The 26,925-nt window shown below is 62.1% G+C and overlaps 1 protein-coding gene across 6 annotated transcripts; it reads left to right on the top strand.

Moving 5' to 3' along the window:
- The first annotated feature begins 599 nt into the window (after nt 1-599).
- Nucleotides 600-23,092, top strand: MAP2K3 (mitogen-activated protein kinase kinase 3). Of its 6 annotated transcripts, none has more exons than XM_067716700.1 (12): nt 600-809; nt 13,087-13,153; nt 13,454-13,502; nt 14,258-14,371; nt 14,467-14,586; nt 15,189-15,305; nt 16,200-16,251; nt 17,376-17,533; nt 17,979-18,056; nt 20,327-20,466; nt 21,504-21,591; nt 22,066-23,092. In XM_067716700.1, the coding sequence occupies exons 1-12, from the start codon at nt 761-763 to the stop codon at nt 22,147-22,149; spliced, it is 1,116 nt and encodes a 371-aa protein (XP_067572801.1). In that variant the 5' UTR covers nt 600-760; the 3' UTR covers nt 22,150-23,092. The 6 variants fall into 6 exon arrangements, with proteins under 6 accessions (XP_067572801.1, XP_067572802.1, XP_067572800.1 ...); XM_067716701.1 differs by having other exon boundaries at nt 601-809; nt 17,406-17,533; XM_067716699.1 differs by lacking the exon at nt 600-809 and adding an exon at nt 6,702-6,894 and having other exon boundaries at nt 17,406-17,533; nt 21,546-21,591.
- The last annotated feature ends 3,833 nt before the right edge of the window (nt 23,093-26,925 follow it).

Here is a 26,925-nt window from a genome sequence, read left to right as displayed (position 1 = left end):
CTCCAAGGCTCCACGTGGGAGCCGAAGGGAGGGCTGGCCCGTCCGGACTGAATAGTCAACAAACACCTCCTGAGTGTCCGCGGTAGCCCAGGTCCCTTTCCACCAGCTGCGACCGGAGGCGCGCACGCGAAAACAAGCTCCGGGGTGACCTGAGTTGCCCAGGTCAGCCCCGCTAGGAAGTAGTCGAAGCGGGATCTGACCCTGGCCCCACCCGGGGGGTGCACTTTGACCCCCGCAGCACCCGCCTTCCCGCTCCCCGGGGCCGCAGCTGGGCGGGCCAGGGGTACCCAGGGTTTCTGCGCACAGGAGCCAGCGCGCGTGAGGCGGGGCCCGGGAGTGGGCGGGGCTTGCGTCCGGACAGGCAGCGGGAGGGACCCGCCGGGGCCTGGGGGGCGGGGCCTGACGGGTTTCCCGGTGGTGGGCGGGCTTGACAGGCGGTGGGAGGAGCCGTACCCCGGGCCAATGGAGGGCGAGGCTTGAGCTTGACGGGCAGGCCCCGGCCGGCGATTGATAGGCAGGGGCCGGGCACGGAGACCGGCGGGCCAATGGGTGCGCGGGGCGGGGCCTGCGTCGGCGCCGTCTGGCCGGGGCCCCCGCCGCGCTGCCCAGTCTGGCCCCGCCGCCGCCCGCCGCGGACGCGTACCGGCCGACGCCCTGCTAGCTGCCCGGGCCACCCGCCCGCAGCCATGAGCGTGCTCCGCCCGGGCCGAGCTCGCCGCCCCCTGGACTAGTCCCGCCGCCGCCCCGACCCGCCTGCACCATGGAATCTCCTGCCGCGAGCCAGCCCGCCGGTGTGCCCGCATCCAAAGGTAGGAACGCCCGGGCTGCGGACCCGACCTCTGCGCGGTCCCCCGGCCTGCACCCGGGCAGCTCCCCTGCCCGGAACGCCTCCCTTAGGTCCCGGGCCCAGCCGGACCCCAGTTTAGGCCTTGGGGCTGCACCCAGGCCCAAAGTCGGGAGAGGGTCTCGTTCTGATCACCCCGTTCCAGGTCAGGAACCTTGCTTGGACCTCCCACTTTGGGCCTTAACTGCACCTTGGACAGGAACTCTCCCAGTCTGGGTCTCTCAGCTGGACCCAGGTGGGATTCACTCTGATCTTGCATCCAGCCCCCTTCCACTCCCGGGTCTCAGGGCTGTATCCAGTCTGGGCCCCCAGTGGTGCTCCCCTGCTGCGGATCTCTCTGTAAACGCCCCCTCCCGTGTGGCTGCCCTGGCCACGGTCCAGCTCAGAGCTCCCCGTCCTCTCCCCCAAGGCTCTCCACCCTCCTAGGTCACACATTGCCCCATCCCTGGCGGCCTGCACCCCGTCCTGCAGCTCTGTCTGCAGCCCTGTCTTCCGGGGAGCCTCTCTTGGCCTCCCACCCCACCCTACTGCATGGCCTCTCCATCGGCTCCCTCATCTGGACTTGCAAGCTTCTCTGTGCACCGGGGCGGGCGGGGGGGCGGTGCTCACCTCTGACGCTGCCTGTGGGTCCTGGGCTGGCTGCCCGGTGGGTGCTGGCCCTGCGATGGGCTTGCTCTTGTTTTCTGCAGGCAGCCGGCCTTCCTGGAAATGTCTGTGAGGTGGCGGCTGCGGCAGCAGGCTTTGTCATGCAGAGGGGGAGGATGAGACTTGGAGGGCGAAAGGGGGATTTTTTTTGGCAGGAAGAGGAAAGGATGTTTTTGGCATGTCGGAGTCTCAGCGGGCTGGGCTGTGTGAGAGAGTTCCAAACCGGACGCAGCCGTAATGAATGGGCTGCCCGCGGCTCGCTAACTTGCTGTCTCTGGGCCTCGGTTCCTTTATCACACCTACCTTCCGTGGACTCCTGGCGTAGGATGTGAGACAGTGAATACTAAAGAGCTCTAGGCAAGTGTGGGTGATGAGATGAAGAGCTCAGAGGTGCTGGGGAAGGGGTACTTGCTGCGTTTTATTACTGTTACCATTCTTCTCGCTGGAAAGGCCTCAGCCATGTGGGATCCAGGCCTTGCCTCTGTTGGGCTGTAGCTGCAGAGTGAGGGGGAGAAAGGTAGCGGCTGGCACTTAGGGGGCCCCTAATCAGGGGTTGTCTCTGCCTCTTTTTCTCTGCGGTTGGGGGAGCCCAGGCAGCTGGAGGGCTTGTGGGGTCCTGGGGAGGGTGTGGGTCCTTCGCTGCCCCTGCTCCTGGCGGCTGCTGTGGCTGGGGCCAGAGCCCAGCCAGCCGGGTGGGCAGGGTAATTACGTCTTACATAAGTGGGAGGCCGGATCCCTGACCGTTGCCCAACCACTGTGAGTAACCCAGGAGGCACTCGAGGGGGAAGACGGCTGGGGAGGGACTTGGACTGCGCAGACCTCGTGGAGCTTGGGAACCGGGAAATCAGACACTTCTTTTCCCCAGATCCAGGTGTAGGCCTGGCCTGGCCAGCGCTGTGAGACCTCGGGCAGGTCCATCAGCCTCTCTGGGCCACAGTGTTTACATGGGTGGAAAGAAGAGGTTGGAAGCAGTGTTTGTTTTTGAAGGCCCTTCAGCTCTTCCAGGCAGGGAATGCCTCATCAAAATAAAAATTAAAGTTGCAGGGTTGGGAAGGGAGAAGGGTCATGGGTGTGAAGGAATAAAGCACTTTGGGGAAACACTCAAATGCTGTGTGACCTGAGTCCCGGCATTGCCTTCTCTGAGCCTCTCTGCAGAGAGAGGGCCGGGATGCATTTCCAGTCTGTGGGTCCAGGTAACAGATGATATTGGGTGGGGACGCTGTCATCCTCTTTGGGGTCTGTGGCAGCATGTGGTGGGGAAGCCATAATGACCTCTTGCCAAAAATCCCAAGAGCTCCCACTTACCGAGGTTTTTCCGTGTGCCGTGCGCTAGCCCGTTTATTGCTCACAGCCCCATTCGCAGACGAGGAAGCTGAGGCTCAGAGGTGTTCATTGCCTTGCTTGAGGTCACACAGCTGTGACAGATGGAGCTGCTGTTCTAGGGCTCAGCGCTCTTCTGTGTCCCATTTCTGTGATGGGTGCTTGGGCTGAGCTGGTAGGATGCTCCCCCTCCCCCGTCACACCTCTGTTCTGAGGCATCTCCTCTAGCCCATGCCTGACCTGGAGGACGGACTGAGCAGAGGTGATGTCTCCTGTGTGCAGAGCCCTTTATAGCTGGCACGTTTCATACTCTCTGCGGTCCGGCCCATTTGTCAGGTGACAAAACTGAGGTCAGCTGGGAGGAGTGGCTTGACCCAGCCCTCCGTGTCCTGGGCACAGGCCACAGTCTGTCCTTCTCGCCACCTTCTCGAGGAATTTGGACCAAGCAGGATGTGGTTGGTGCTCGACCTTAGGGAGCTTTGCCTCTAAGCTTCCTGCCCTGCAGGGGTGCCCTGCCCCGTCCTCCGTGCCACAGCCCTTGGGAGTTTTCCGGGAGTGCGCGAGGCCCCAGGCCCTACAGCCCTGCCGTTTTCCCCGCTTCCTCGCCCACATGCCATCTCTGCCTGGGATCAGAGGCCGAGGGCAGCCGCGGCCAGAGGGCAGGGGCACGTTTGGTCGGCACAGTCTGGGTCTGCTGCCTCTGGCCACGTTTGTCCTTGGGGTGCCCCCACTGCACCGTGAGTGCTGCCCCCGTGGGCACTTCCTGGTTGATCCTCAAGTGGCTCCCGGATGCCTGACGGTGACTCTGAGGCTGCAGGAGCACCGCGTCCCGGCCCTTCCTGCTGTGCAGCTGCCCTCCCCTGACCTGCCCTGTCCTGTCCTGTCCTGTCCTGGCTCTCGGAAAGATTGGAAGGTGGCACTTGGGGACTTCCCCCACCCCTGGCGTGACGCACAGGAAACTATCCGCCAACCTGTGGCTCAGGGCCTGAAGGGAGCAAAGTTCTCAGTCGCTTGTGTGGGGAGAGGGCCGGGGCAGCGGAAGGCTTCCGGCGTGAGTCAGCGGGCACTGGGCGCTGACTCACCCGTGGGGCATGCCAGCCGGCTGGCTGCAGCTTAAAGGGCCAGTGCCTGGCCGCTGGTGGGTGGGAGGGGGCTGGAAGTCCCCACCTCTCGGGCAGCCTGTGGCCCGGAGCTGGGCACGGAGGTGGCCCCCCTCCTGGACCTGGGATAGAGCCGGGAGCCCCCTCCTGGCCCTGCGCCCACCCCCCCGGAACTTCCTCTGTTAGGCAAGGGCCCTGCTTCCTCTGTCCAGGGAGCAGCGGCCGTTTCCCGCCCTTGGCCCAGGGCCTCCTCCGGCTCCGATGTGCTCCCGGGGGCCGCGGGCGGCCGAGGAGCAGAGGTGGTGCAGGGTCCCCTGGGCTCTTGGGAGACAGGACTGTGCAGAGGTGAAGACTCTGCCGTCAGATGCCAGCTCAGCCCCTTCGCTGTGACATTGGACGTCCGCTGCCTGCTGTAAATGCTTTCAGTCCCCTGGCACCGCCCGGCTCTCGGATGTGAGGCCTCGGTTTCTTCACCTGCAAAATGGGAGTGGGAACCCTGCGTGCCGTCTTGCCGGCAGCCGCGAGGACAGGTGTAGACAGCCTCATTCCACTCTTACTAAGTGTCGGGTCCTGGGAACAGCGAGACTGCCCTCTGCCCACAAAGAACCTCAGCGAGACAGGAAGTAGGGCAGAGCCTGGGCTCGGGGGTTCGAATTCTCACTTGCTCCACTGCTTCCCAACTTCCTCACGTGCCCTCTCTGACCCTCAGTCTCCTCTTCTGTAAAGTGGGAGAAAACAGCCCCGCACAGGGTGGTGGTAAAGGTGGGAGATGGTGTTTGTCAAACAAATGTCACCTGTTGTTATTTTCTCATCGTTACGGTGGTTCAGTTGTTCGTTGCTGGATGAATGCCAGCATGGGGACCTCTGGTGATGGACTTGAAGCTCTGTGACACGACTCTGGCTGCAGGGCCCTGTAATGGCAGCTAGAATGTACCAGGTTCTTTCCCCACTGCTCCCCAAGCTGGAGCTGGGAGCTTCATTGCCTCTTGGGCCTTCCTGGGGAGGGCTCGCGGGGAACGGAGAGGACGGCGGGCCTGCCTCGGCCTGCACATCGGCGTCCCCTGCAGCATGGGGGCGTGTGGGACCGGGAGTTGGGAGGGTGGGAGCCTCCTAGGCCAGCCCCTCAGTGGGTGGAGCTCCGTCAGGGCCAGGCGGGGCACCTGCTGCAGGAGCGCAGGGGTAGGTGGAGAGCGCCCTAAGCGCGGAGCGGAAGGAGGCCGCGGGGGAGGTGGTTCTGAGGGTCCAGCTCCAAGGCCTCTGTGTCGGTGGGCGGCAGGGCTGAGCTGAGTGGGGAGCAGCTGGGCGGGGCCTAGGCCGCTGTGGGGAGCATCGTCAGCGTCTTGGGAGGGGACACTGTTGGGTCCCAGAAGAAGAACGCCACGCAGGGCCCTGTCCCAGCTGGGTGCGGCGACGGGGCGGGCCTCCCTGAGCTCAGCTTCCCACGCTGGGGCTCATCGCCTTCCCGGGACTGGCCGGGCCTCTCGGTGTGGCCCCTGTGGTCAGGCCTGCTTCCCCAGCAGTGGCCGTGGAAACCCCCCGAAGACTCTTGTAAAGGGCGTGAAGAGCAGGCAGGGCTGGGAGGCAGCCCCTCTGCAGCTCAGACACCACGCTTGGGCCCATGTTCCACCCCAGAGGGGGTCACCAGGCTCACCCTGACAGGGCTTCCCCCTGCCCCTCCCCCCAGTCCTGGGCACAGGTCCCTGTCACCCTCCCCCTGTCCTGAGGTCCTCTCTGGGGTGTCCTTGCAGGCTGAGCTGGCATCCAGGGGCTGCCCTGGCTTCTCTGGGAGGCGTGTCCAGTCGCCCCTCTCCCCTGGTGCTCGCCCTGGGCCGCTCTGCACTGGCCCTTCTGCCCTGTCAGGGCAGACACCGGAGGGATATATGGAATGTACCTGTACGTTTTAAAGAATAAAGAAAAGTGAATTCTGTATACCCAACACCCAGCTAAAGAAATCTCAGCTTACTGTGCACCTGCAGCCCTTCAGCGTTGCCTCTCCCTGACAACCGTCCTGATGCGTGTGCTCATCATTTCTGTATTATTGTTTTCTTTTTTTTTTTTTTGCGGTACTCGGGCCTCTCACTGTTGTGGCCTCTCCCGCTGCGGAGCACAGGCTCTGGACGCACAGGCTCAGCGGCCATGGCTCACGGGCCTAGCCGCTCCGCGGCACGTGGGATCCTCCCGGACCGGGGCACGAACCCACATCCCCTGCATCGGCAGGCGGACTCTCAACCACTGCGCCACCAGGGAAGCCCTGTATTATTGTTTTAAATCAAGCCCTAATGTACGTGTGGTGTCGTTAAGCTCACTGGCCTGCAGGAGCCCCAGGCCGGTGTCCACGCCATGGTCCGTGGGACCAGCATTGGTGTGTAGCGGTGTTGGGGGAGCGGCTAGAGCTGGCTGGCGATCAGGCGCTGCACTGCGGGGGTGATACCGGGACCTGCGTGGAGGATTCAGCGTGTTAACACGTGGCAGCACTAAGTATGGGGCCTCAGGGTTAGCGTGTCTGAGTGCCTGCAGCTGTTATTACTGTTGTTTCAAGTGAACGTTCAGCCCAAGCGGCGCAGTGCTCGGACTGCGCAGCTGTACCACAGCCCTGAGTTGCCTCGTCTGCGTCACTGTGCAGCTTCGAGGGTTTGTCCTAAGGTTTGCACGAGCCAGTGGGCACGAAGGGACAAGTGAAGGGCCTCGGATGTCCGCGGAGGTGTTTGGGTGCCACCAGGAAGTAAAAAGGGGGCCACGGTGCATCGCTGTGCCTCCCTAGGTCGCTGCTTCCCCGGCGTTGGCGGTCAGCGACTGCTGAGGCCTGGATGGGAGGCTGCCCGAGGCCGCTCGGCGTGGGCGCTGGAGAATGTCTCCTGCCCTTTGTTCTTCTGTGCACCTGGGTCTGGGCCTCCGGCCCACGCCACCCCCTCTCACTGCAGCCCAGCTCGTCCCGGCCCCAGTTGCCCTGCGCAGACCCGGATAGTGTGGTTGGACCGTTGCTGGGTGAGTCTGCGGGCACTTCCAGCCCGAGCCCCCTGCCTGGATTCCCCCGCTGCAGAGCTCTCCAGGTTGCCTCCTCTTCCCCGTCAGCCTCAGCTCAGATCTCACCTCCGCAGGGTCCCCTGCTTCCCTTTTCTTCAGAGCACTTAGCACTGTGGAAATCGACGTAAATGGTGTGTACCCGGACTTTGTTAGTTGGCTTTGTCTGTGGCCCTGTCTCTCCCCAGCCCCGGGCGTCTAGGGCCGGATCGTTCTGGCTTGTGGGGCAGCACCTCTGGCCTCTACCCACCAGATACCAGTAGCATCCCAAGTTGTGACAGCAGAATGTCTTCAGGCTTTGCCATGTGGCTGTGGTTAGAGCGTGATCCTGGGAGGGCGGGGCCCTGTCTGCTCACTGCTGAAGGGACGGATGCTGTGAGCTGGGTGGGCTTGGGACCCTCCCCACGGGCTCTGCAGATGAGAAGGGCCCTGGAGGTGGGGGGGACGAGGGATGCCGAAGGCCTCTGAGGCCAGGGCCTGGCCCGGGGGCCACCGTGCCGCTGTGGGGGCACAGGGCAGGGCTGCTGGGTTGAGCGGCCCCCCGCCCAGCCTGGCACTCCCCTGTGGGCTCGGTGCTAAGGGCACCGTGGCGGGTGCGGGCCTGGCCCGTGGAGGCTCCCAGGAAACGGAGAGCCCTCCCCTCTGCGGGACCTTGGGGAAAGGCCACTGCAGAGCTGGGGAGCCGGTGTGAGGGGACGTCCCTCCTGTGCCTGCCTCTCCCCCCGCAGAGCGGTAACGGGGGGATCACGATATCGGGGGTGGGGGTGGGCCTTGGCTTAGCTTGGTGCAGGTCAATGTACTGCCCCCCGAAAGCCTCCGCGTCTCGGGGCCTCAGCTTGCCCACTTGAGCAGTGGGAGCGGGTTGGCCTGGTTGGTCTCTCTCTGTGGGACCCCCACAGGATAGAGGTGGCCAGCTGGGGGCAGGGCCAGGCGGGGGCGGGGGCGTCCTTGGACATCTGGCCTCTGACACCTCCGTGGTGGCATGCGCTTACTTACCTGATGGGCACGGACCTGGGGGACCCTGGACGTCTCCAGCAGGATTGGAAAGCACGAGAGGCACCCCAAATATCCAAAAGTAGGAGGCGGGAATAACAAAGTGGGAGCCGGTGCTGCTTTCGTCGGGGAGGCCACGGATGAGACAGAACGTGGCGGGATGGGGGCTCCCGTGCGCGCGAGGCCCGGCAGGGCCCGTGGTGCGGGGCTGTCTGCCCTGCCCCCCGCCGCGGCCGCAGCCTGAGAGCCGGGCACGGCCGTTTTGTTGGAATCTCCCCAGGCCCCGCTCAGGGTCTGCTCCCCACCAGACGCTTGCTGTGACCTCGCCTGGTGCCTCCTCTCCGACCCTCTTGGTGCAGCAGACCCGTGAAGACGCTTCCGGGGCTGCTGAGGGTGTTGACAGAGCGGCCGTCGGGGCTGCGGGCCCCGTGTTAGCTTGGGTCCCACGCGTTTCCAGGCGGCTCAGTCTAATCTTCCTCGCGCCAGGACCACTAAGGCAGGGGACTGGACCGCGCGGGATGCGCTGATACCCGTGCGAGGTCGGTCCGTTGTCCCCACGTCACGGTTGAGGCCCAGAGAGGTGAAGTCGTTTGCCTGAGGGCGCCCAGGTAGGAAGTGGCAGCTTTGCGGTTCGAGCCCGGGCCGCCTGGCTCCAGAGTCAGTGCTGCCGCTGAGATGTACCTACAGGGCTGTGACTTGTGTGGAGCCGGCTGGACGCGGGAGAGCCAGTTAACAAGGGCGCTTCGCTGCACTGAACAGGCAGAAGCTGAGGCTCGCACGTCAGCTGGGACAGAGTTGCAGGGAAGCGCATTCTGGGCAGAGGGAACAGAACCAGGAAAGGCCCTGAGCTGGGAACGACGGTGGCTCATCAGGTCATGGCTGGAGTCCTCGTGGCCTCCTGTGGCTCCCCTGGAAGGCCGGCGCGGACGAGGACACAGGCACCCGGTACTGTGCGCTCCTGCACCGGGAGCTGGCGGGCTCGTCGTGCTTTGCTGGTGGCAGCCCAGAAAGTCTGTTTGTCGTGGTGACAGTCGCCACAGTGGCCTGCACCTGGGCAGCCCTGGCCCGGAGCAGACGGTGGGAGGGGCCGGTGTCCTGTTTCTGGCCGCCCCGCAGACCCAGCTGTGTCACTCTAGATGTAGGCCTGGGGACCCTGACAGGCAGGGGGGCCTCGCCCTCCTCCCCTCCCCCCCACCAACACTGCAGCCACAGGCAGGGAGACTGAAGCTTGTCAGGGGGACGTTCCCAAAGCCCGGGGCGGGCCGTGGGTGTGCAGGCTGAGCCCAAGAAAGGTGGAAAGGGGGCTGAGAGCAGAGGAGGCGCAGGAGGGCCTGCGGCTGTGAGCCCCGGACACCCCCACGTGGATTGTTACCGTTTAACTTAAAATGTTTTATTTTCTGGTTACAAAATAGCATCAAGTCAAGAATAAAAGCCGCCCGTATTTCTCACTCCTTAGCATGGATTTTTTCACCTCTGCAGAGGCGCTGATGATAACTGTGGTGTCCACCTGTGGGCCAGTAGAGGGCCGCCTACTTTGTGCCTGACCCTCGGCCTTGCCTCTTTGGGTGGCAGGTGCACCTCCGAGCGGGTGAGAAGTAGAGGTGCGGGCAGGAGGGCGCTGTGCCGGGCTCCAGCCGGGCTGCAGAGCTGGGCTTCCTCTGGCCTGGCCTGTGGCGTCCGCACGCCATGGACCCCTGCGCCACCTTGGGGCCTGGTGGTGACTGAGTCTGACCCGGGGCAGCACAGGAGTGGCCTCAGGAACTGAAGCCCCGGCTTTTCTGTTTTCCTCTTGGCGTGTGGAATGTGCTGGCTTCCCTTGGGGGGGCGTGACAGGCCTGTCCCTTCCTCCCTGCAGGAGGGGCGCTGTGAGCCGCTGGCCTGGCCTGTTGGGGTCTCCAGGTGTGACTCCTGGCCAGACCCTTGACTAACGTGCAGTGACTCCACCTCCGAGCCTTGGTTTCCCCAAGTAAAATGAGGCTAAGAGCTCCTCCTCCAGGGTCGTCGGGGCGTCTGGAGGAGATGGGAAGGGCCCGTGTGTGAGTGGCAGGTTGCTGCTTCATGGGCGAAAGGACTTTGGAGGGAGACCCCCCACCCTGGCCCCTGACAACCAGCCACCTTGCCTCGTCTGTAAAATGGGACGAAATCTCTCCACACACAAGGTCACGATTGGGCAGCTGGCACACCCCCGTGCTGGGGGCAGGCAGTGGCGCCAGTCAGGTCCTGGACGGGCCCTGGGGGTTCAGAGGTGGTGAAGCAGCTCGATGCAGGCTGAGCGCTGTCCTAAGTGCTTTATCTGATAACTCTGCAGGGAGGTGCTGGTTTTTTTGTGTGTGTTTTTTAAAATTTGGTTGTGCTGGGTCTTACTTGCGGCAGGCGGGCTCCTTAGTTGTGGCACACGGGCTGCTTAGTTGTGGCATGCGAACTCTTAGTTGTGGCATGAATGTGGGATCTAGTTCCCTGACCAGGGATTGAACCCGGGACCCCTGCATTGGGAGCGTGGAGTCTTAACCACTGTGCCAGCAGGGAATTCCCAGGAGGTGCTGTTTTTGTCCCCATTGTATGGATGAAGATACTGAGGCCCAGGCTGTAAGGGGCAAAGGTGGGATTTGAACTTGTGGCAGAGAGAGCCCATGCTTTTGGCAGCAGGGTTGCGCGAGAGCCGAGCCTGGTGTGGAGTGAGCAGGGGCCCCAGCTCTGGGGCTGTGGGCTGTACCATCGGAGCACTGACCCGGCCGCAGGCCCGGGGCCGCCTGGGTCAGGGCCTTTGGCCAGGACTGAGGCTCTCCTGCCGGCCGCCAGGGCACAGACGGATGCACCTCAAGCCTGGCATCTGGGGGCCCCTGGGGGTGTTTCTATGGAGAGGCTGCAAGTGTCTGCCTACGTCACCCACCGTGGGGTAGATGCTGGGACCCCAGCCCCACCGGACTTTTCCAGGTGGTTCACCCAGCTCTCAGGGCAGCTGGGCGCGGGCCTCGTCTTCCCAGGGGCACTGATAACCCCTCCTATCATGGACAGTGGTGGCGGCCCCGCCCCCGCTGCTGGGCCGGAGCGCGTGGGCCTGTCTGGATTCACAGATGAGGTGCTGAGGCTGCGCAGCAGGGTGTGCTGGAGGCTTGATCCAAACCCGGTTCAGAGGTAACTTCAGGAGGGTGTGCACAGGGTCTCCTGGCGCCCTGTGCGCACCTGCGGCACGAGGCACGGGGCCTTGGGCGGGAGGCGGAAGGACGTGCCTGCGGGAGAGGCACATGGGCACCGTTTCTGCTCCGGGTGGTTTTGGGAAGTCCTGGTCGAGTCCCAGGTCGGCCCAGGGCGCTCGATGCCGATTCTTCTTTAGCACCGACCGTGTGCCGGGCATCGGGTCGCACTCTTAGCTGGCCAGAGAGTCCTGGAGAGGCGACACTTCTTGTCAGTCCCTGGCGGTGAGGGGTGAGGGAGGCGTCGCCTCGGGACTCAGGCCCACCCCGCACCCTGGGGGGGTGGGAGTGGGCTTCCTGGGGCCGTGTGGTGAGAATGTGCACAGGCTGCGGCCTCCAGGGTGAGTGGGTCCAGCCAGAGCTGGCCCTGCCCGCGCCTTGGGTGGTCTTCCTCCCCTGGGACGTGGACCCCGCCAGGCCCCTCTCACCTCCCACCCTGTTGGCTAGAGCTGGGGGTGGGGCTCCTCACAGATGGGGATACTGAGGCCCAGGGGCACTGCAGTGTGCCCGGGGCAGTGGGCAGGGGTGAGATGAGGCCATGGGTCCGTCCTCCAGGCCTGGATATGCCCTGCTTTGGCCCCTGCAGGCCTGCTGGGCTTACTTCCCGCTTCCCCAGGAAGGTGGGCCCCCAGGAACCTCCCCCGCTCCCAGCCCGGCGTGAGCCTGGGCGGGGATGCCGACAGCATCAGGGGTAGCTGTGGGTACAGGCACCTCAGCCTCGCCGCCTGTCCACGGGGAGGGCCGTGTGGAGGGCTGGGGAGCTGGCCCCGAGCACAGGCAGGCTTGGCGGCAGTGGGAGCTCGGCCGATCCAGCGCCCTCACTCCACAGGGGACGTCCTGCCCTGCCCTGGCCAGCCCCGGCTGTGGAACCAGCACACCCGGGTGCACATGCGGTCCTTTCCTGACTCACCTTCCTGCCCTTGGCCCTGGCCCCGTTTTCCAAGCTGAGCCGGTGCCCTGGAAGGTGGTATTTGTCCTCATACTTTGTCCAGCTGGGGCCCCTTCTGGGGAAGCTGAGGCTGAGAGGGGCGGGGCGCCTGCACACAGGGTCCCGGCCCACGGGCCTGGCTGTGGACACCCCAGGCCGGGTTGCATGTGATGCCTGCTGGCAGGGCCCCCAGCCTGCGTCTGCGCTCCAGCACGACGGGTGGGGACGTCGAGGCTCAGAGGCGGGGTGGGCGGCAGAGCCGGGGCTCCGGCTTGGTCGGTGCCCCCCCACCGAGGTTAGCACTGCACGGGGGTGGGGTGGGTAGAGGCCCTGCTACCTTCCCAGGCTGCTGGACAAAGCCCCGCACGCTGCGCGGCATCAGCACTGCAACCTCCTGTCCCCCGTCTGGAGGCCGGAGCCCACCCAGGTGTCGCAGGGCTGGTCCTGCTGCGGCCGTGCCGGGAGGAGCCTCCCCAGTCTCGCCCCCGGGACTGCAGACGGCCGTCTTCTCTGACGCGTGTCTGTCTCTGTGTCCAAATTTCCCCTTTTTCAAAGGGCACCTGTTATGTTGGATTAGGGCGCCACCTTAATGACCTCGTTTTAACCTGATCATCTTCTGTAACTCTCCAAATAGGGTCATGCTTGGAGGTACTTGGGGTTAGGACTTCAGCTTTCAGGGGTTAGGACACAATTCAGGCCTTCGGGAAACTTGGGACATAGGACTCTGCGTGGGTGGGAGCGTGGGGGCCTTATGGGGGCCGTGGGGGCCAGTCTGTGACGGTACGTCTTCCTCGGAGGTGCCGTCTCTTCTCAGGTGGCTGTGGGGTGACTGTTCCAGGAGGACTGGCAGGGCTCAGGCCCTCCAACCCAGGCTGGGCACGTCCTCTGGGCTCCCGGAGGCCCCGGGGCCCCGTCACGGCGCCGATCTCGCTGACCCTCGGCGTCTGTGTCTGTGCCGGGACCCTGGGGCTCCTGCCTGTCCCGGGAGACGCTGACTGAGCAGTGGCTGAGCGGACGCTCCCTTCTCTCCCTCCCATTTAGGAAAGTCCAGGAGGAAGAAGGATTTACGAATCTCCTGCGTGTCCAAGCCGCCGGCGCCCAGCCCCACGTGAGTTGGCCTCGGGTTCCCCCGGCGCCGCCCAACGGCCTCCTGAAGGGGCCACCGTGAGCCGGGCCCCTGCCTGGGCAGCTGCGGGGGCCACGGGCCTCGCACGTCCGCTCAGGGCCCTGCTCTCCCGTTGAGGACAGAAGGCGAGGCCCTGGCCGCGTCTGCGTGCTGTACCGCGTGCTGCCCCGCACACGCTCCGTGGCTGGGGGTGGGGGCTCCCGGGCAGGATGTGCACCAGGCTGGGCTGCCCGCTCAGGAGGGCGTGGCTCCCCGGGCTCACGGCCCCGCTCCTCCCTGCAGGCCCCCCCGGAACCTGGACTCCCGGGCCTTCATCACCATCGGGGACAGGGTAGGTGTCGTCGGGCCCTGGGAGGTGGCTGCGGGTGGTGGACAGAGCTGGGCTGGGGCGGAGCGCCGGCTCCCCGCTGCTGACCAGTGGCCCGTCTGGGGCAGAGGTGGTGGCTGCCTCCCGGGGCCCTGGTGAGCCGGAGCCGGCGTGGAGCGCCCCGACCTCAGAGGAGTGGTGCTGAGCGCACAGTTCCCTGGCCCTGCCCTCGGGGCTGGTGCTCGGGCACCTGCGTTTCATTCGCACTTCCTGATGGCTTGGGAGGCCCGGCTTGGGGACCGTGTGTGGACCACAGGACACGCCGAGGCTGTCCCGTTCGTCCCCTGCTCACTCCTTTTTATGGCTGCTCCCTGTGAGGTGAGGCCCTTCTGTTGTCCTGTCCGTGTCCCCGGTGCCTGAAGCAGGGACTTGCGTGTAGTAGGTGCCAAACGAGTGGTTCACTCTGTCCACCTGAGCGGGGCGGGGCGAGAGGGAAGGAGCATCTCTCAAGGGCCCCACGCCGCTGGGAGCACTTCCCAGGCCGGCCTGCTGACACCTCGCAGCAGCCCTTGGAAGGAGGTGCTGTGCCTGTCCTGTAGAAGGTGAGGGGAGGCTCAGAGAGGTTAAGTGAGTTGCCCCAGGGCACACAGCGGAAGTGGTTGGGGCAAGATTTGAGCACAGGTCTGACTGGCTGGCAGTCCTCTCTTTCTGCTGCCCCAGCATCTCCACTGGCGCCTGACTTGGCCCCCGTGAACCCTCTCTCTTTTGTGTCCCCCAAGAACTTTGAGGTGGAGGCGGATGACCTGGTGACCATCTCGGAGCTGGGCCGAGGCGCCTACGGGGTAGTGGAGAAGGTGCGGCACGCCCAGAGCGGCACCATCATGGCCGTGAAGGTGAGCAGGGCCCCCAGCCCGGGGCTGTCAGGGCCGGGGGCACCGGGGGCCGCGCGCCTGCCTCCCAGCCCCTGACCGCAGCCCTCGCCCCGCAGCGCATCCGTGCCACCGTGAACTCGCAGGAGCAGAAGCGCCTGCTCATGGATTTGGACGTGAACATGCGCACGGTCGACTGCTTCTACACCGTCACATTCTACGGGGCCCTCTTCAGAGAGGTGGGCCCTCGGGGGGCGGGCCCGGGGGCTGGGGCTCAGCCAGGCCCAGGCCGTGGTAGGGGAGACACGAGCCTCACCACAGGCTGGGTCAGAGCTGGCAGGGGGCCCAGGGGCTTGGGGGTGCCCCAGGGGGTGCTGCACCCAGCCTTCTCAGAAGGCTGTCTCGGGTAGGGGCGGGCGGTGGGGGGCTGGCGGAGGAAGGGCCCGTCTATGCCCCGAGCTGTGGGGCGGCGGGGGGGCGGGTGTGGGGCTGAGGCAGGAGGGGTCTGCAGGGCCGGGGCATGGGGCTGAGCTGGCACAGGAGGTCCCAGAAGCCCCCACTGGAGGGACACAGTCACTTCTCTCTGGAGCCTGCCGTGGAATTAGGGGTCAGATGAGGGAGCGCAGAGGTGACAGCGGGGGTGGGGGGCTGCCGTGTGGAGCCAGCAGAGTGGGCAAGCCTCGGGGGAAGGGGGAGGAGCTGGGAGGTTGGGGCATCCGCAAAGGCTGAGGGGTGTAGGTGTGTCGGGGGCGCTGGCCGGCTCCGGGGAGGTGGGCATGGGAGGACGCCGGCCCAGGCAGTCCTGGGCGGGCATGGCTGAGTTCCCGATGTCCACGTGCAGGGAGACGTGTGGATCTGCATGGAGCTCATGGACACATCCCTGGACAAGTTCTACCGGAAGGTGCTGGACAAGGACATGACGATCCCAGAGGACATTCTCGGGGAAATCGCTGTATCTGTAAGTGGCTCAGGCCCTGCTGGGGTGGGGGTCCTGATGTTGTTGTCTTGGGCAGAATCAGGCCCCCAGTGTGGCCCCCAGCTGTGGCCCTGAACCTGGGCGGCTGCCCCTCGAAGCCCAGCTGCCGCCACCCTGGACCAGAGCCTCCCTGCTGAGGAGACCGGGGCGCCTGGAGCCGCACAGCTTTGGCAGAGCAAGGCCCTCTGGGGCCACGAGAAAGGACTTGGTGTTTACAACTTCCTCATGCCCGGGACGAGGCCGCTCTGGGGCAGCTCACAGAGGCATGGTGTCGGGGGAGGGGTTCGCATCCGTGCTTGCCTCCTGAGCTTGCATGTTCCTAGGGCAGGGCGGCAGCCCCGGGCATGAGCGCCCCGGCAGCCAAAGCAGAAAGGGAAATGGAGTCAGCGAACCAGCGGTCCTTCCTCCTGACCGCACCTGCGAACGTGCGAACATCCCCCTGGCGTTGAATCAGGGTCTTTGGGGTCATTCCTGTGGGGAATGGCTCCGAGCATGTAGCCCACTGACTGCTGAGGGAGGGAGAGGAAGCAGGGAGGCTGCAGAGGGCTGGGTTCTACCAGGAGCCTGGTAGGGGAAAGGGACGGCACCCTGGGAGCTCCTAAGTCTGGGACTCTGCAGGGTCGTGGGCATGTCACTTGAGACCCTTGCCCACTCAGAGCAATGCAGGAACCCAGTGCGTCTGCACCAAGGTTGCTGGGACCCCACAGCAAAGGCTGGGATGTGGGCAGGGCCTAGGGTAGTGAAGGGTTGGGTGTGTACCTGGGAGAGGGCGACGGATGGCCCTGGGTGGGGTGTCTTACAGCTCTGTCATTGTTGATGCAACCGGGAATCACAGCCATCCGGTCTCTTCCCCCCTCTTCCTGTTCCAAATGCCAGATTGTGAGGGCCCTGGAGCACCTGCACAGCAAGCTGTCCGTGATCCACAGAGGTCAGTGCCCAGGCCGGCCGGCGGGAGGGGGCCTGGCTGCTCACACACACGCTCTTGCCCGGTCCTGCTGGGCCCGCACCGCCAAGGCTCAGAGGCAGCCGGCTCTGACGTGCCTGTTGGGTCAGGCGCTGAGCCTGTTGCCTGGTCCAGGCCACTGTCCACTCCTCCCAGCCATTTTCCTCAGCCCCCAGGCCCAGTCCCAGTTCCACTGGCTGGTGCTCCGAGCACGGATGGGGTGGACCGTTGTCCTGGGAAGGCTGAGCCGTCTTGTTTTGATGTGTTGTTTACGTGTCGCAAGACACGCAGGGGGCTTGTGTACCGCTGCGTGAATCTGATCGTTGTTTACGCTGTGTAACCCCCGCACATCAAGGTGAAGGTGTTTCCAGCCTTCCCTGCCCTCCCGGCAGTTCTCAGCCCTTCCTGCTCAGTCATGCCCCCAGCCCCCCACGCCCTGGAGCCGCACTCCTCTGATTTCCCCACAGTGGGTTGGTTTTGCTTGTTCTCAGCCTCCCGCTTGGCCCGCTGATTCTGAGACTCACCCAGGCAATGTACGTCCTGCCTCTTCATCTGTGTTCTGGGTGCTCTGCTTTTCCAGACCAAGTTCATTAGGCTAAGCCCCCTTGACCACTCAGTGGCAGGTTGTCACGGAACCTTCGGCCCTTTTTCTGGGCGTCTGTATCCACACAGAAGTCCCCATAGAAGGCAGCAGAGATGCGTGTGTGTGTCCTGTGTGTGTGCTCTCTGGGCGGTCCCTGCTGTGTCCTCCAGCACACTCCATGTCCACCTCGAGTCCGGGGGCTCTGGGTTCTCCCGCAGACCCCTCTCCTGTGTTTTAGCTGCTGCCCTGCGCTTCCTGGACAAATCTGCCGACCCCTCTGGGTGGGCATGGGGTGGTTTCCAGTGCCCACGCTGTCAGTGACGGGTCCCCCTGGAGCCTGGGTGGACCGCAGAGCTAGAGGTTGTGCTGGGAAGTGGCGGCAGAGTCCCAGCTGGTTGGCTGCAAAGACATGGTCCCGGGCGAAGCCCCAGAGCCCTGACCTCCTCCCCTAACTGTGGCTGGAGCCCGGGGCTCCTGGCTGTGTGGCCACCAGCTCTGACCTGGGCAGTGGGGGCCCCACAACCAGGAGCTGAAGGGCGTGTCCTGCCCCTGGCAGACGTGAAGCCGTCCAACGTGCTCATCAACAAGGAGGGCCACGTGAAGATGTGCGACTTTGGGATCAGTGGCTACCTGGTGGATTCCGTGGCCAAGACGATGGATGCCGGCTGCAAGCCCTACATGGCCGTGAGTGGTTCCTGGGCCACCCCAGGAGGAAACAGCCAGGCTTGGCCACCCCCGCCATGTCCTGTGTCCGTCAGGGATGAGGCCTCCCCAGACCCCGAATTTCCTGCCGTTGGGGGCAGAGGGGTCTGCTGCCCGGCCCTTTCCACCCCTTTCTGACTGGCCCTGTGGTGCCCATTTGGGTAATAAGTCTCACCTCAGGGAGGTGGCTGGTGGGGGCTGCGGGGTCCCACCCCTCCCCCAGTGTCCCGAAGGTGGGACCCCCAGGCAGGGCAGCTGGGTGGCAAGACTCAGGCCTCCACCTTGAGACCCTGGCCCTCGCTGGCCTCAGCTTCCTCATTTGCCCCGGGCGAGGTGGGATGGGTGAGCGCTGGCCCCTCGGTTTGGGGTGGGGAGGCCAGACCCAGCTGAGGATGCCTGGGCGACCCTGCTCTGGTCCCTCTTACAGCCTGAGAGAATCAACCCGGAGCTGAACCAGAAAGGCTACAATGTCAAGTCCGACGTCTGGAGCCTCGGCATTACCATGGTACCACCTGGGGCTCCCTTGCTACTTGGGAGGGGCTGTACCAGGTCCTTGAGCTTCCGGGGCCTGGGAAATAGTTTAGCCTTGGACAGAAATGTTGGTTGGCTTCACAAACTGAGGAGAGACTGTGTCATCAAAAATTACGGTGTCTTAAGGGGAGCATCTGCAGGTGCCTTATGCCCGCCGTGGGGTGAGGGGCAGCTTTACATGTTCTCGACGTCTCTGATGACTCGTCCATTGGACTTTACCCGGCGCTCGTGGCGCTTGTCGAGAAATCACAGTCAACCCCAAATTAAGTGAGCTCCCTGTACATGTGGCCCCCTCATGATCAGAGTGAGACTGAGCCCTGGCGCTGGACAGTCACACTGCTTCTCCACGTTTACTGTCACAGATAACATCGTGCTGTGCATCTCTGTGCCCAGAGGCTGTTGATATTTTTGTGGTTTTTTTTTTTTTTTTGAGCTCCTTAGAAAAAATTACCAGGAAAGGAATTACGAGGTCCAGGGTTTGGACACTTCTCTGTCTTCTTACTTGTAAACTCTGGTGGTCCTTCTCTGCTGCCCAGGCAGGGTCCTCACTTCTGTGTGTCGGAATCATTGGAAACTCTAGGAAAAAACGCAGGCTGAGTTTGTCCTGTGAAAACCCAGGGTCACACCCACACGCACCGCACTGTACCGCCTCCATCTGAGGGGTGCATTTGTGTCTTGGCTGGAAAGGGGCCTTTAGCCTAACGGGAAGGTGCTTTCTTAGCACAGGGACTAGCGATCTGTTTGGGTGCCAGTCACCACCAACAAGAAGCGTTTGCTTGAGCTGAGGTCTCTTCTGTTCACTACGGTGATCACTTGTCAGGGAAAGGGGCCTGGGTGGACCTGCTTTGTGTTTTCATCTCAGCGGTCAAAATCGGAACCCAGAGTTTGCTGTGAGCTGCCAGTCTTTTTTAAAAAATTAATTAATTAATTAACGGCTGCCTTGGGTCTTCGTTGCTCTGTGCGGGCTTTCTCTAGTTGCGGCGAGCGGGGGCTGTTTTCGTTTCAGTGTGTGGGCTTCTCATTGTGGTGGCTTCTCTTGTTGCAGAGCATGGGCTCTAGGTGTGAGGGCTTCAGTAGTTGTGGCTCACAGGCTCAGTAGTTGTGGCTCGTGGACTCTACTTTTCGTTTAGGTGTGCGAGCTTCTCATTGTGGTGGCTTCTCTCGTTGCAGAGCACGGGCTGTAGGTGCGCATGTTTCAGTAGTTGTGGTGCATGGGCTCAGTAGTTGTGACTTGCGGGCTCTAGAGCATCAGCTCAGTAGTTGTGGCGCATGGGCTTAGTTGCTCTGTGGCACGTGGGATCTTCCCGGACCAGGGCTCGAATTCGTGTCCCCTGCATTGGCAGGTGGATTCCTAACCACTGCACCACCAGGGAAGTCCCGAGCTGTCAGCCTTTCCCACAGATGACTGCTGCCAACTGCAAGTGAGGCACCCAAGGCACAGGGAGGTCTGGGTCTAGTAGGAGAGATGAGGCCATGGTAGCCTTGTGTCCAGTGAGTCAGGGAGAAACAGTGATGAGGTCAGAGCTGGAAGGCTTCCTGGAGGGGGAGGCGTTGGAGATGGGCCTTACAGGTATTGGTGGCTGGGCAGTGGGGACTCTGTGGAGGAGGAGGGGCCTGTAAACTTCATTTCCTAATGGAGTCTGGTGGATTGTTGCACAGTCCAGTAGATGAAACTCATGGTCAAAGGCAGACCTCACAGTCTAACATTCCTTCTGCAAACACATGAGAGTCATTTCATTTCCTGTTTGTCCTTTCAGTAATAACAACAGCCCAAATAAATGGCAGCAGACGCTTAAGTCATTGTTGAGACATTAGGGAGTGGGGAGTGGCCTGTGGCAAAGGAAAGGGAAACTGGTTGCCTATCCGAGTTCCTTTGCTGCCAGCAGCCTGTGGGAAAGCGTCCCCAGGTTGGCAGCTCCTCTGATTTCTTCAGATTAGCTGAAACCTGGGTTTTCATGTACAATCTTCTGAATTCAGATTGTTTGAAAACCTGATGATAGCTAAGCCAGTCAAAACTCAGGGTTGGATTTGCTCCATGAGCCATAGCTGCTGGCTGGGTCAGAAGAACTAACTACTGGTGTCCCCTTGGCTTGCATCTTTGGTATGATGTCACCTATCAGCCCCTGGACCTGCCTCACAGTCCAGCTCTGGGTGCTGGACCAGGACAGGCAGGATCTGTGAAGGCCCTGCTTCCGCGTGCAGAATGTGGGTGCATCTGACCCAGTGCCGCTGTTTCCACTGCAGATCGAGATGGCCATCCTGCGGTTTCCTTATGAGTCCTGGGGGACCCCGTTCCAGCAGCTGAAGCAGGTGGTGGAGGAGCCATCCCCGCAGCTCCCAGCTGACCGCTTCTCCCCCGAGTTTGTGGACTTCACTGCACAGTGGTGAGTCTCAGCCCTGCCTGGACCTCTGGGCCTCCCCAAGCCCAGTCAGTACCCCTCCCTGTCCTGGCCAGATCCCAGCTCCTCCCTGGGCTTGGTCTCCTTCTCCTTTAGCAAATAACCCCCAAACAACATAGCATCAAAGTAAGTAAGGCAGAAATAGTTTGAGTGCAAGGAAAATTTGACAAACTATGGTCCTAGTGGGGAGATTTTAATATAGTCCCTCTAGAAATGGACAGATCATGAAGATAGAAAAAGAAAACAAAAAGCATATGGAGGATTTAAATGCATAACAAATTTGCTTTCATTGCTGTTTAGAACTTCATATCAAATTAAAGAATGCCCACAGGATCCTTATAAAAATTAATTATGTTTGAGATTACAAAGGAAATAGAGGAAGAGGCAGAAGGCAAAGCCATATAGGCCACGTTCTCTGACTGTAATTAGCTGGAACAGGAAATCCATAACTGAAGAGAAAAAAGCTACATGCAAATTAAAAGTAAATTCTTCTAATGCACTCTTGGGTTATGAGAGAGATTTAAATAATAAAATTATAAACTAGTCAGAAGTGAAGACGATGAGAATATAACATGTCAACATCTATGTGTTGTGGCCAAAGAGATACTCAGAGGAAAATTCGTAGCCTTTATTTCTTTTATTGGAAAATAAGAAAGACTGGAGACAAGTGAGCCTGGCAGACAGAGTCATTTTCTCCCAAGACCCGTGGTAGGGGGTATCCCGATTAAGGATACCAAGTAAGTGATTGTTAATGTTAGCATTTTGGTATTGGGATCATTGCAAATTCCCTAGATCACTATAGAGACAAGAAAGCTAACACCCCAAGAGGCAAAGAAACTTGGTCCAAATCTCTGTAGTTTGCACCATGGATCCCACTCCGCCCTTGGAAGCCCCCCCAGAACAGTCCGGCCCCTTCTTCCCTGAGCCCAAGGAGCATGTGTGTCCCCTTGCTGCCCGGGCAGGGCTGAACCCAGACTGGCTTGGCTGGCCTGGATGGGCTGGACTCACTTCTTCCCTGCCAGTCTGGCCCCAGCCTGCCCTCAGCCTGCCCTGTTCTGTCCTAGCCTGAGAAAGAACCCTGCGGAACGCATGAGCTACCTGGAGCTGATGGTGAGTGTGGGCGGGACTCTCTGGGAGAGGGCTGCATCTGTGCACAGCGGTGGGCAGCTCCTCTGGCTTGCCTGGGCATTCACTCCTAGGAACTCCCGTCACTCATGTGTACCCTGGCTCCCTCCTCCCCACTCCATGCCAGGCCCTGTGGAGGGAGGCAAAGGGCAAGGGGGGGCAGGTGGACCATTTTCTTTGGAGGCATCAGGGAAGGCTTTGCAGGGGAACTGGGCCTAGAAGGGTGAATAAGGATTTACCCGCTGAGGGACAGAGGCCTAGCGTGCACGGGGAAGAGTGAGTTGAGGGTGGCTGCGGGGGGGCTGAGGAGGAGGCCGTGAACGTTGCCTCTAACAGGAGGGCTTCTGGGGGGCAGAGGTCCTGGAAGGATGACTAGGAGTTTGCTGGGCAGGAGGAGCATGTGGGAGCACCTCCACCTCACCCCCTCCAAGGTGACTGACTGCCTTCTCTCCCCATCAGGAGCACCCTTTCTTCACCTCGCACAAAACCAAGAAGACCGACATCGCTGCCTTTGTGAAGGAGATCCTGGGAGAGGACTCGTAGGCGGCGGGGCCTTGGACCCACTCTGGCCCCGCGGTGCCGCGCAGCCCTCTGCTGCGGCAGTGCTTGCCCACACCCATAAGCTACTGCCAACCTGGCCTTGGGCACCCGGGAGGAATCCAGGGGGCTGCTCCTGCCTGACAGGCTGTCGGTCCCAAGTGCCAAAGAACCAGACCATCGGGGCCCTCCGGTGCCTCTGCCCCTGCTGCTCCAAGGACTCTGAGACTCTGGACTTGGAGGGGCCAGACGCTCCTCACAGAGAAGGCAGTGGTGCCTTGTACAGGCCACTGCCTTGGCCCGGCCCTGGATGCCACCCAAGTTGTATATTTTTTTATCTCTCGACTGAATGGACTTTGCACACTTGGCCCAGGCTGGCCACACCTCTGTCCCGGCATCGGTAGGGGGACCCAGTAGGGGGATGAGCCACGTGAATCCCCTGGAACCCCCATGAGGCAGATGCCAGAGCCACCGAGGCCTTCACCCCAGCACTGGCAGACGGGGCTCTAAGGGCACCGGGGCCACCTCGCCCCTGCCTGCCGCCTCTAGGGGTGTTGTTTCACTTTTATTTTTTTAATTTATCCTCTTGATTTTTTCCTTTCGCTTTGTGGGTTTGGCTGGTTTTTCTTGCATGGTTTGGAGCCGATCACTTTTCTGTCACCTGCTAGGGGACCATCAGGCTAAGACCTGCCCTCTCTGCTCAGGCTGGGGTCTCGGGGGATGGGCCCAAGGTCTCTGCTCAGAGAGGCGCTAGGGGAGCCATCCAACTCACTCTCCTTGGGGACCGGCTCGACGGGGGCTGTGGATTTGCTTTTGGTATTGTTTTAAAAAAAAGAAGAAAATATATTTTTTTGAAGAAAGGACTTGCCCGTCCAGGGTCCTGTCCCTGATTGGCTGGGGCAGTTACCTGATTGCTGTTTTAATTTAAAAAAAAAAAAGTGGGACAAAAGGTCGTGTGAGACTGTGTGTCATAGCGGCGAGCCCTCCTCCTGCTTAGTGACGGCTGGTGGGCCTGGAGGGGGGACCCCTTGCCCCGGGACAGGGACACGGCAGCGTGATCAGGGGAGTGGGGGCCTCTCACCTGCCGGGGCCCTGCACTTCCACATGTGAGGACGCGAGGCTGCCCCCAAGGGCCATGATGAGCTGCCAGGCCCTTGCTGAACACTGGACAGAGCGGCAACACAAGCCCAGTCCCGAGGGGCCACCTCTTCCCCTGGCATTGACGAGTGCATTGCCAGGTGCTGCACCTGGGCCTGGGCCGTCACCTCAACTGAGGGGTAATGTCGTCATTCCTAGATGAGAAAACAGGCCCGGAGAGCCAAAGTCACTTTCCCAAAGCCACATGGCTTGTGAGATGGAGAAACAGGCTTGGGGACAGGTAGTAGCCCCTACGGAGGGAGTGGGGCAGCTGGAGGAAGGCATCCTTGGCAAGATCCGGTCTGGCTCCGTCATCCTCGGGGCCTGGGCTGGGGCAGAACGGGGTAGAGGCCCGCTTCCATCAGACTGAAGCAGAAGGGGATTTAATAGCTCATGTAAGCAGAACTGAGTCTGGCTTCAGGCATAGTGGGATCCAGGAGCCAGGTTAATATCCTGTGGAACTTAAGTCTGCCTTAGCTGTTTCCTCTGTCTCAGTTTCACACTCCCCACACAGGGCCACGTCAGGACTCAGTGGCTCCCACCAGCTTAGCAAAGGGGCCCAGAGCTGCCACCGAAGTCCCAGGGCCGGCTCTTCTCAGCTAGGAAGGGTCATATGCTCATCCCCAAGCCCATCTCAGGCTGAAAGGACCCAACACAGGAGAGTCAGCCTCCCTACATCCCAAGGTCTGAGGACTAGCCTTGCTAGTCCTCCCAGGGCAATGGGTGTGTTCCCACAAGGAGACACGGATCCCCTGGGGTCCATCTCCCCTCTGCCTCGTCCACCAGCCCTCCCAGCCTCAGTTCGGCCAGAGGCAGAGTCTGCTTCTCGTCCCCAGGTAGCCTCAGTCTGGGACAGCCTCTACCTATAACCCTCCCTGGCACAGCATTTAACAGCTCCAACCTCCTTCCCACGTGAAGGCTGTTCGCACCTCGGGGCCTTTGCGCTGATTGTGCCCTCTGTGTGGAACGCTCCTCCCCATCTCCTTGTGGCCCCCTGCTCACCGGTTCCTGTCTCCCCTGTCGCTTCCCCAGGGAGGCCCGGCACCTGGTCCCGTCGGTGTACTAACCTCTCTCTGAATTATCTGGGCCGATCGGACCCGCCACCATCGTGTGCTCAGTGCCCGCACCCGGGGAGCGCTCAACCTGTGTTCAATGAAAACACTAGTGAATGAACACACGAAAGGAAGGACGAGGGCGTGAGTCCTGAAGGTGCGCGCGGGCGGATCGCCCTGCGTGCGAGTGTGGCTCCGTGTGCACACACGGCCTCACACACACACGCCCACGAACGCACACACGCACGCGTGTTCTCCGCGCGCGCGCAGGACCAGCAGACCCAAGTCCCGGCCGCGGCCCCGGCCCCTCCTCCCTCCGCGGCCACCAGGAGGCGGCAGAGCCCGCGCTTCGACCCCGCGGCCCCGGAGCGCCCGCCCCCAGCCCCACCCGCGCTTGGGCCTGGAGAGGGCGGTGTCTGGGTTGCGGGGAAGGGGTCGGGGGGACCCTCGCCGCCCAGCTCTGCGCCCCGGACTGGAGCCCAGCTGGCGGCCCGCGCGCGTCCGTCCTCAGCGTTGAGGCCCGGAGGGGAGCCCGGGGCCGAGGGAGGGCGACTCCTGACGCACGTTCTCCTGGGTGCACAGCGCTCTACAGCTGGCAAGTCATCTGCAGTGTCCACAGGACTGCGGTTTACAAAGCCCAGAGCTGTTTACAAAACACAGCTTACAGAGTAATGTATCGTGCACAGGGCCTCCGCAGGATTATGAGGCGCTTTACAGCTCAGCAAGTGGTTCCCAGTTTGCCAAGCCCTGGCCATATTAGAACGTCAGCGTTTGTAGGTTCCTCTCGGCATTAGTGCAAACACGGTTGTTTACAGGTTCGGGTACTATTTAGGGGACGCTTCGGCTTTTACAAAGGGTGTCCAGGCATCCAAGCGGGAGAAGCCAGTGTGCAGGTCACTGACATTTACAAAGCACGTGCCAGTGCCCAGGCCCTTGACAGTTTATTCAGCCCGTGATTGCCGCGCGTGGCAGGGGCCCCTTCCCTGTCCCTAGGCTGTGGGGTGGCGGTCATGGGCACAGCGACCAGATGGGCAGGCAGGGCCCTATCCCAGACCTGGGGTGAATGAGTCTCCCTGGACTGACAGCCACATGGTGGAGGTTCCTGTACTTTCTGTTTCAGTTACAGCCACGAAAGCCTCCTCGACCGCCAGCATTAAAAATACAGCGTCTAGGGGCTTCCCTGGTGGCGCAGTGGTTGAGAGTCCGCCTGCCGATGCAGGGGACATGGGTTCGTGCCCCGGTCTGGGAAGATCCCACATGCCGCAGAGCGGCTGGGCCCGTGAGCCATGGCCGCTGAGCCTGCGCATCCGGAGCCTGTGCTCCGCAACGGGAGAGGCCCGCATACCACAAAAAAAATAAATGAATAAAAATAAATTAATTAATATAAAATACAGCGTCTGGGCCTGGTTGAGAGCAGGAGGTGGCCTCTGAGGGAGAATTTGGCGAACTCCCTTCTGGAGGCCAGGAAAGGCGGCTTTGCTTGTTAGACACCAGCTCGGCCTCCCCTCTCCTCAGAGCCCTGCTGTAGCTCCGGCCTCCCTCTGGCCCCCACCAGCCAGCCCTCCCCCCACGCCCCCGCCCGTACTCTCCCTTGCTCCCTGTTCTGCAGCCATGCCGCGCTCACCTGCCTCAGGTCCTTTGCACTAGCTGTCCTCTACTGCCCAGAGCGGGCTCCCCGAAGCCATCCTCCTGGCTGGCTCAGGACACCTCTGCTCACCTCCTCAGAGATGCCATCTGCTCAGTGAGGCCTCCCTGACCACCCTGTCTCTCTGTCCCTTTGCCCTGCTGTGTTTTCCTCAACCTATTTATTCACACTCTTGTCTGCCGGCCAGCTCCCTCACTAGACTGGGAGCTCTTCTAGGGCTGAGATGGGTCTGTCTTGCTCAGAGCCTGGCATGGACGAGGGTCAGGCAATGACAGAGGAAACAGGGCAAGTGCAGGGAAGGTGCCCTCCGGCCCCAAGAACGATCCCAGAACCAATGCAATGGGGCCCAGAGAGCAGGGCCCTGCCAGATCTGTGCGAAGGCTTGGGCTGGGGGTGGGGGTGGGCACTGCAGTTCTATTTATTTGGGGCTGTGGATCCCAGGAGGGCTCTCTAGGACCGAGGCAACCCCCTGGTTGTACTGAACGGGGACTCTGCGTCAGAGAAGGGAAGCGATGAGCTCAAGACCACACAGCGAGCAGTACCAAAGCTGGGACCACGTCGGGGTCTGAGGCAGGGCTGCCTGCGTCACTGCGGATGTCAGCACAGCAGTCCCAGGAGCGGTAAGGTTTACCCGCCCATCCCCCCACCCTTGCTCCAGTTTTTAAGTCCGTGGGGATGACTCTGGCTCAGGAAAAGGGGAAGGGGCCAGCACCCGGCTCCTACCACCAACCCTACCTCCGGCTGCATCCCTGACTGCTTTGTGGCCAGGGGCAGTGGCTGAGAAAGCGGGGCTGATGCCATCTTCTCTCCCAGCTTAGCATCTGGCCAAGCCTCTGCCCGGTGCAGGGATCCCTCCCCACTCACACCGCTGCCAGGGGCTGAGGCCTCTGCTTGCACACCGCCTCTGATGGGGAGCTCATTCTCATTCAGACGTGCTTCTTGGAGGGA

This window comes from Pseudorca crassidens, chromosome 19, assembly GCF_039906515.1.
Source record: "Pseudorca crassidens isolate mPseCra1 chromosome 19, mPseCra1.hap1, whole genome shotgun sequence".
In the NCBI taxonomy this organism is placed as follows: Eukaryota; Metazoa; Chordata; class Mammalia; order Artiodactyla; family Delphinidae; genus Pseudorca; species Pseudorca crassidens.
Note: the sequence above shows the minus strand (reverse complement) of the source record. Positions and strands in the feature narration are given on the sequence as shown.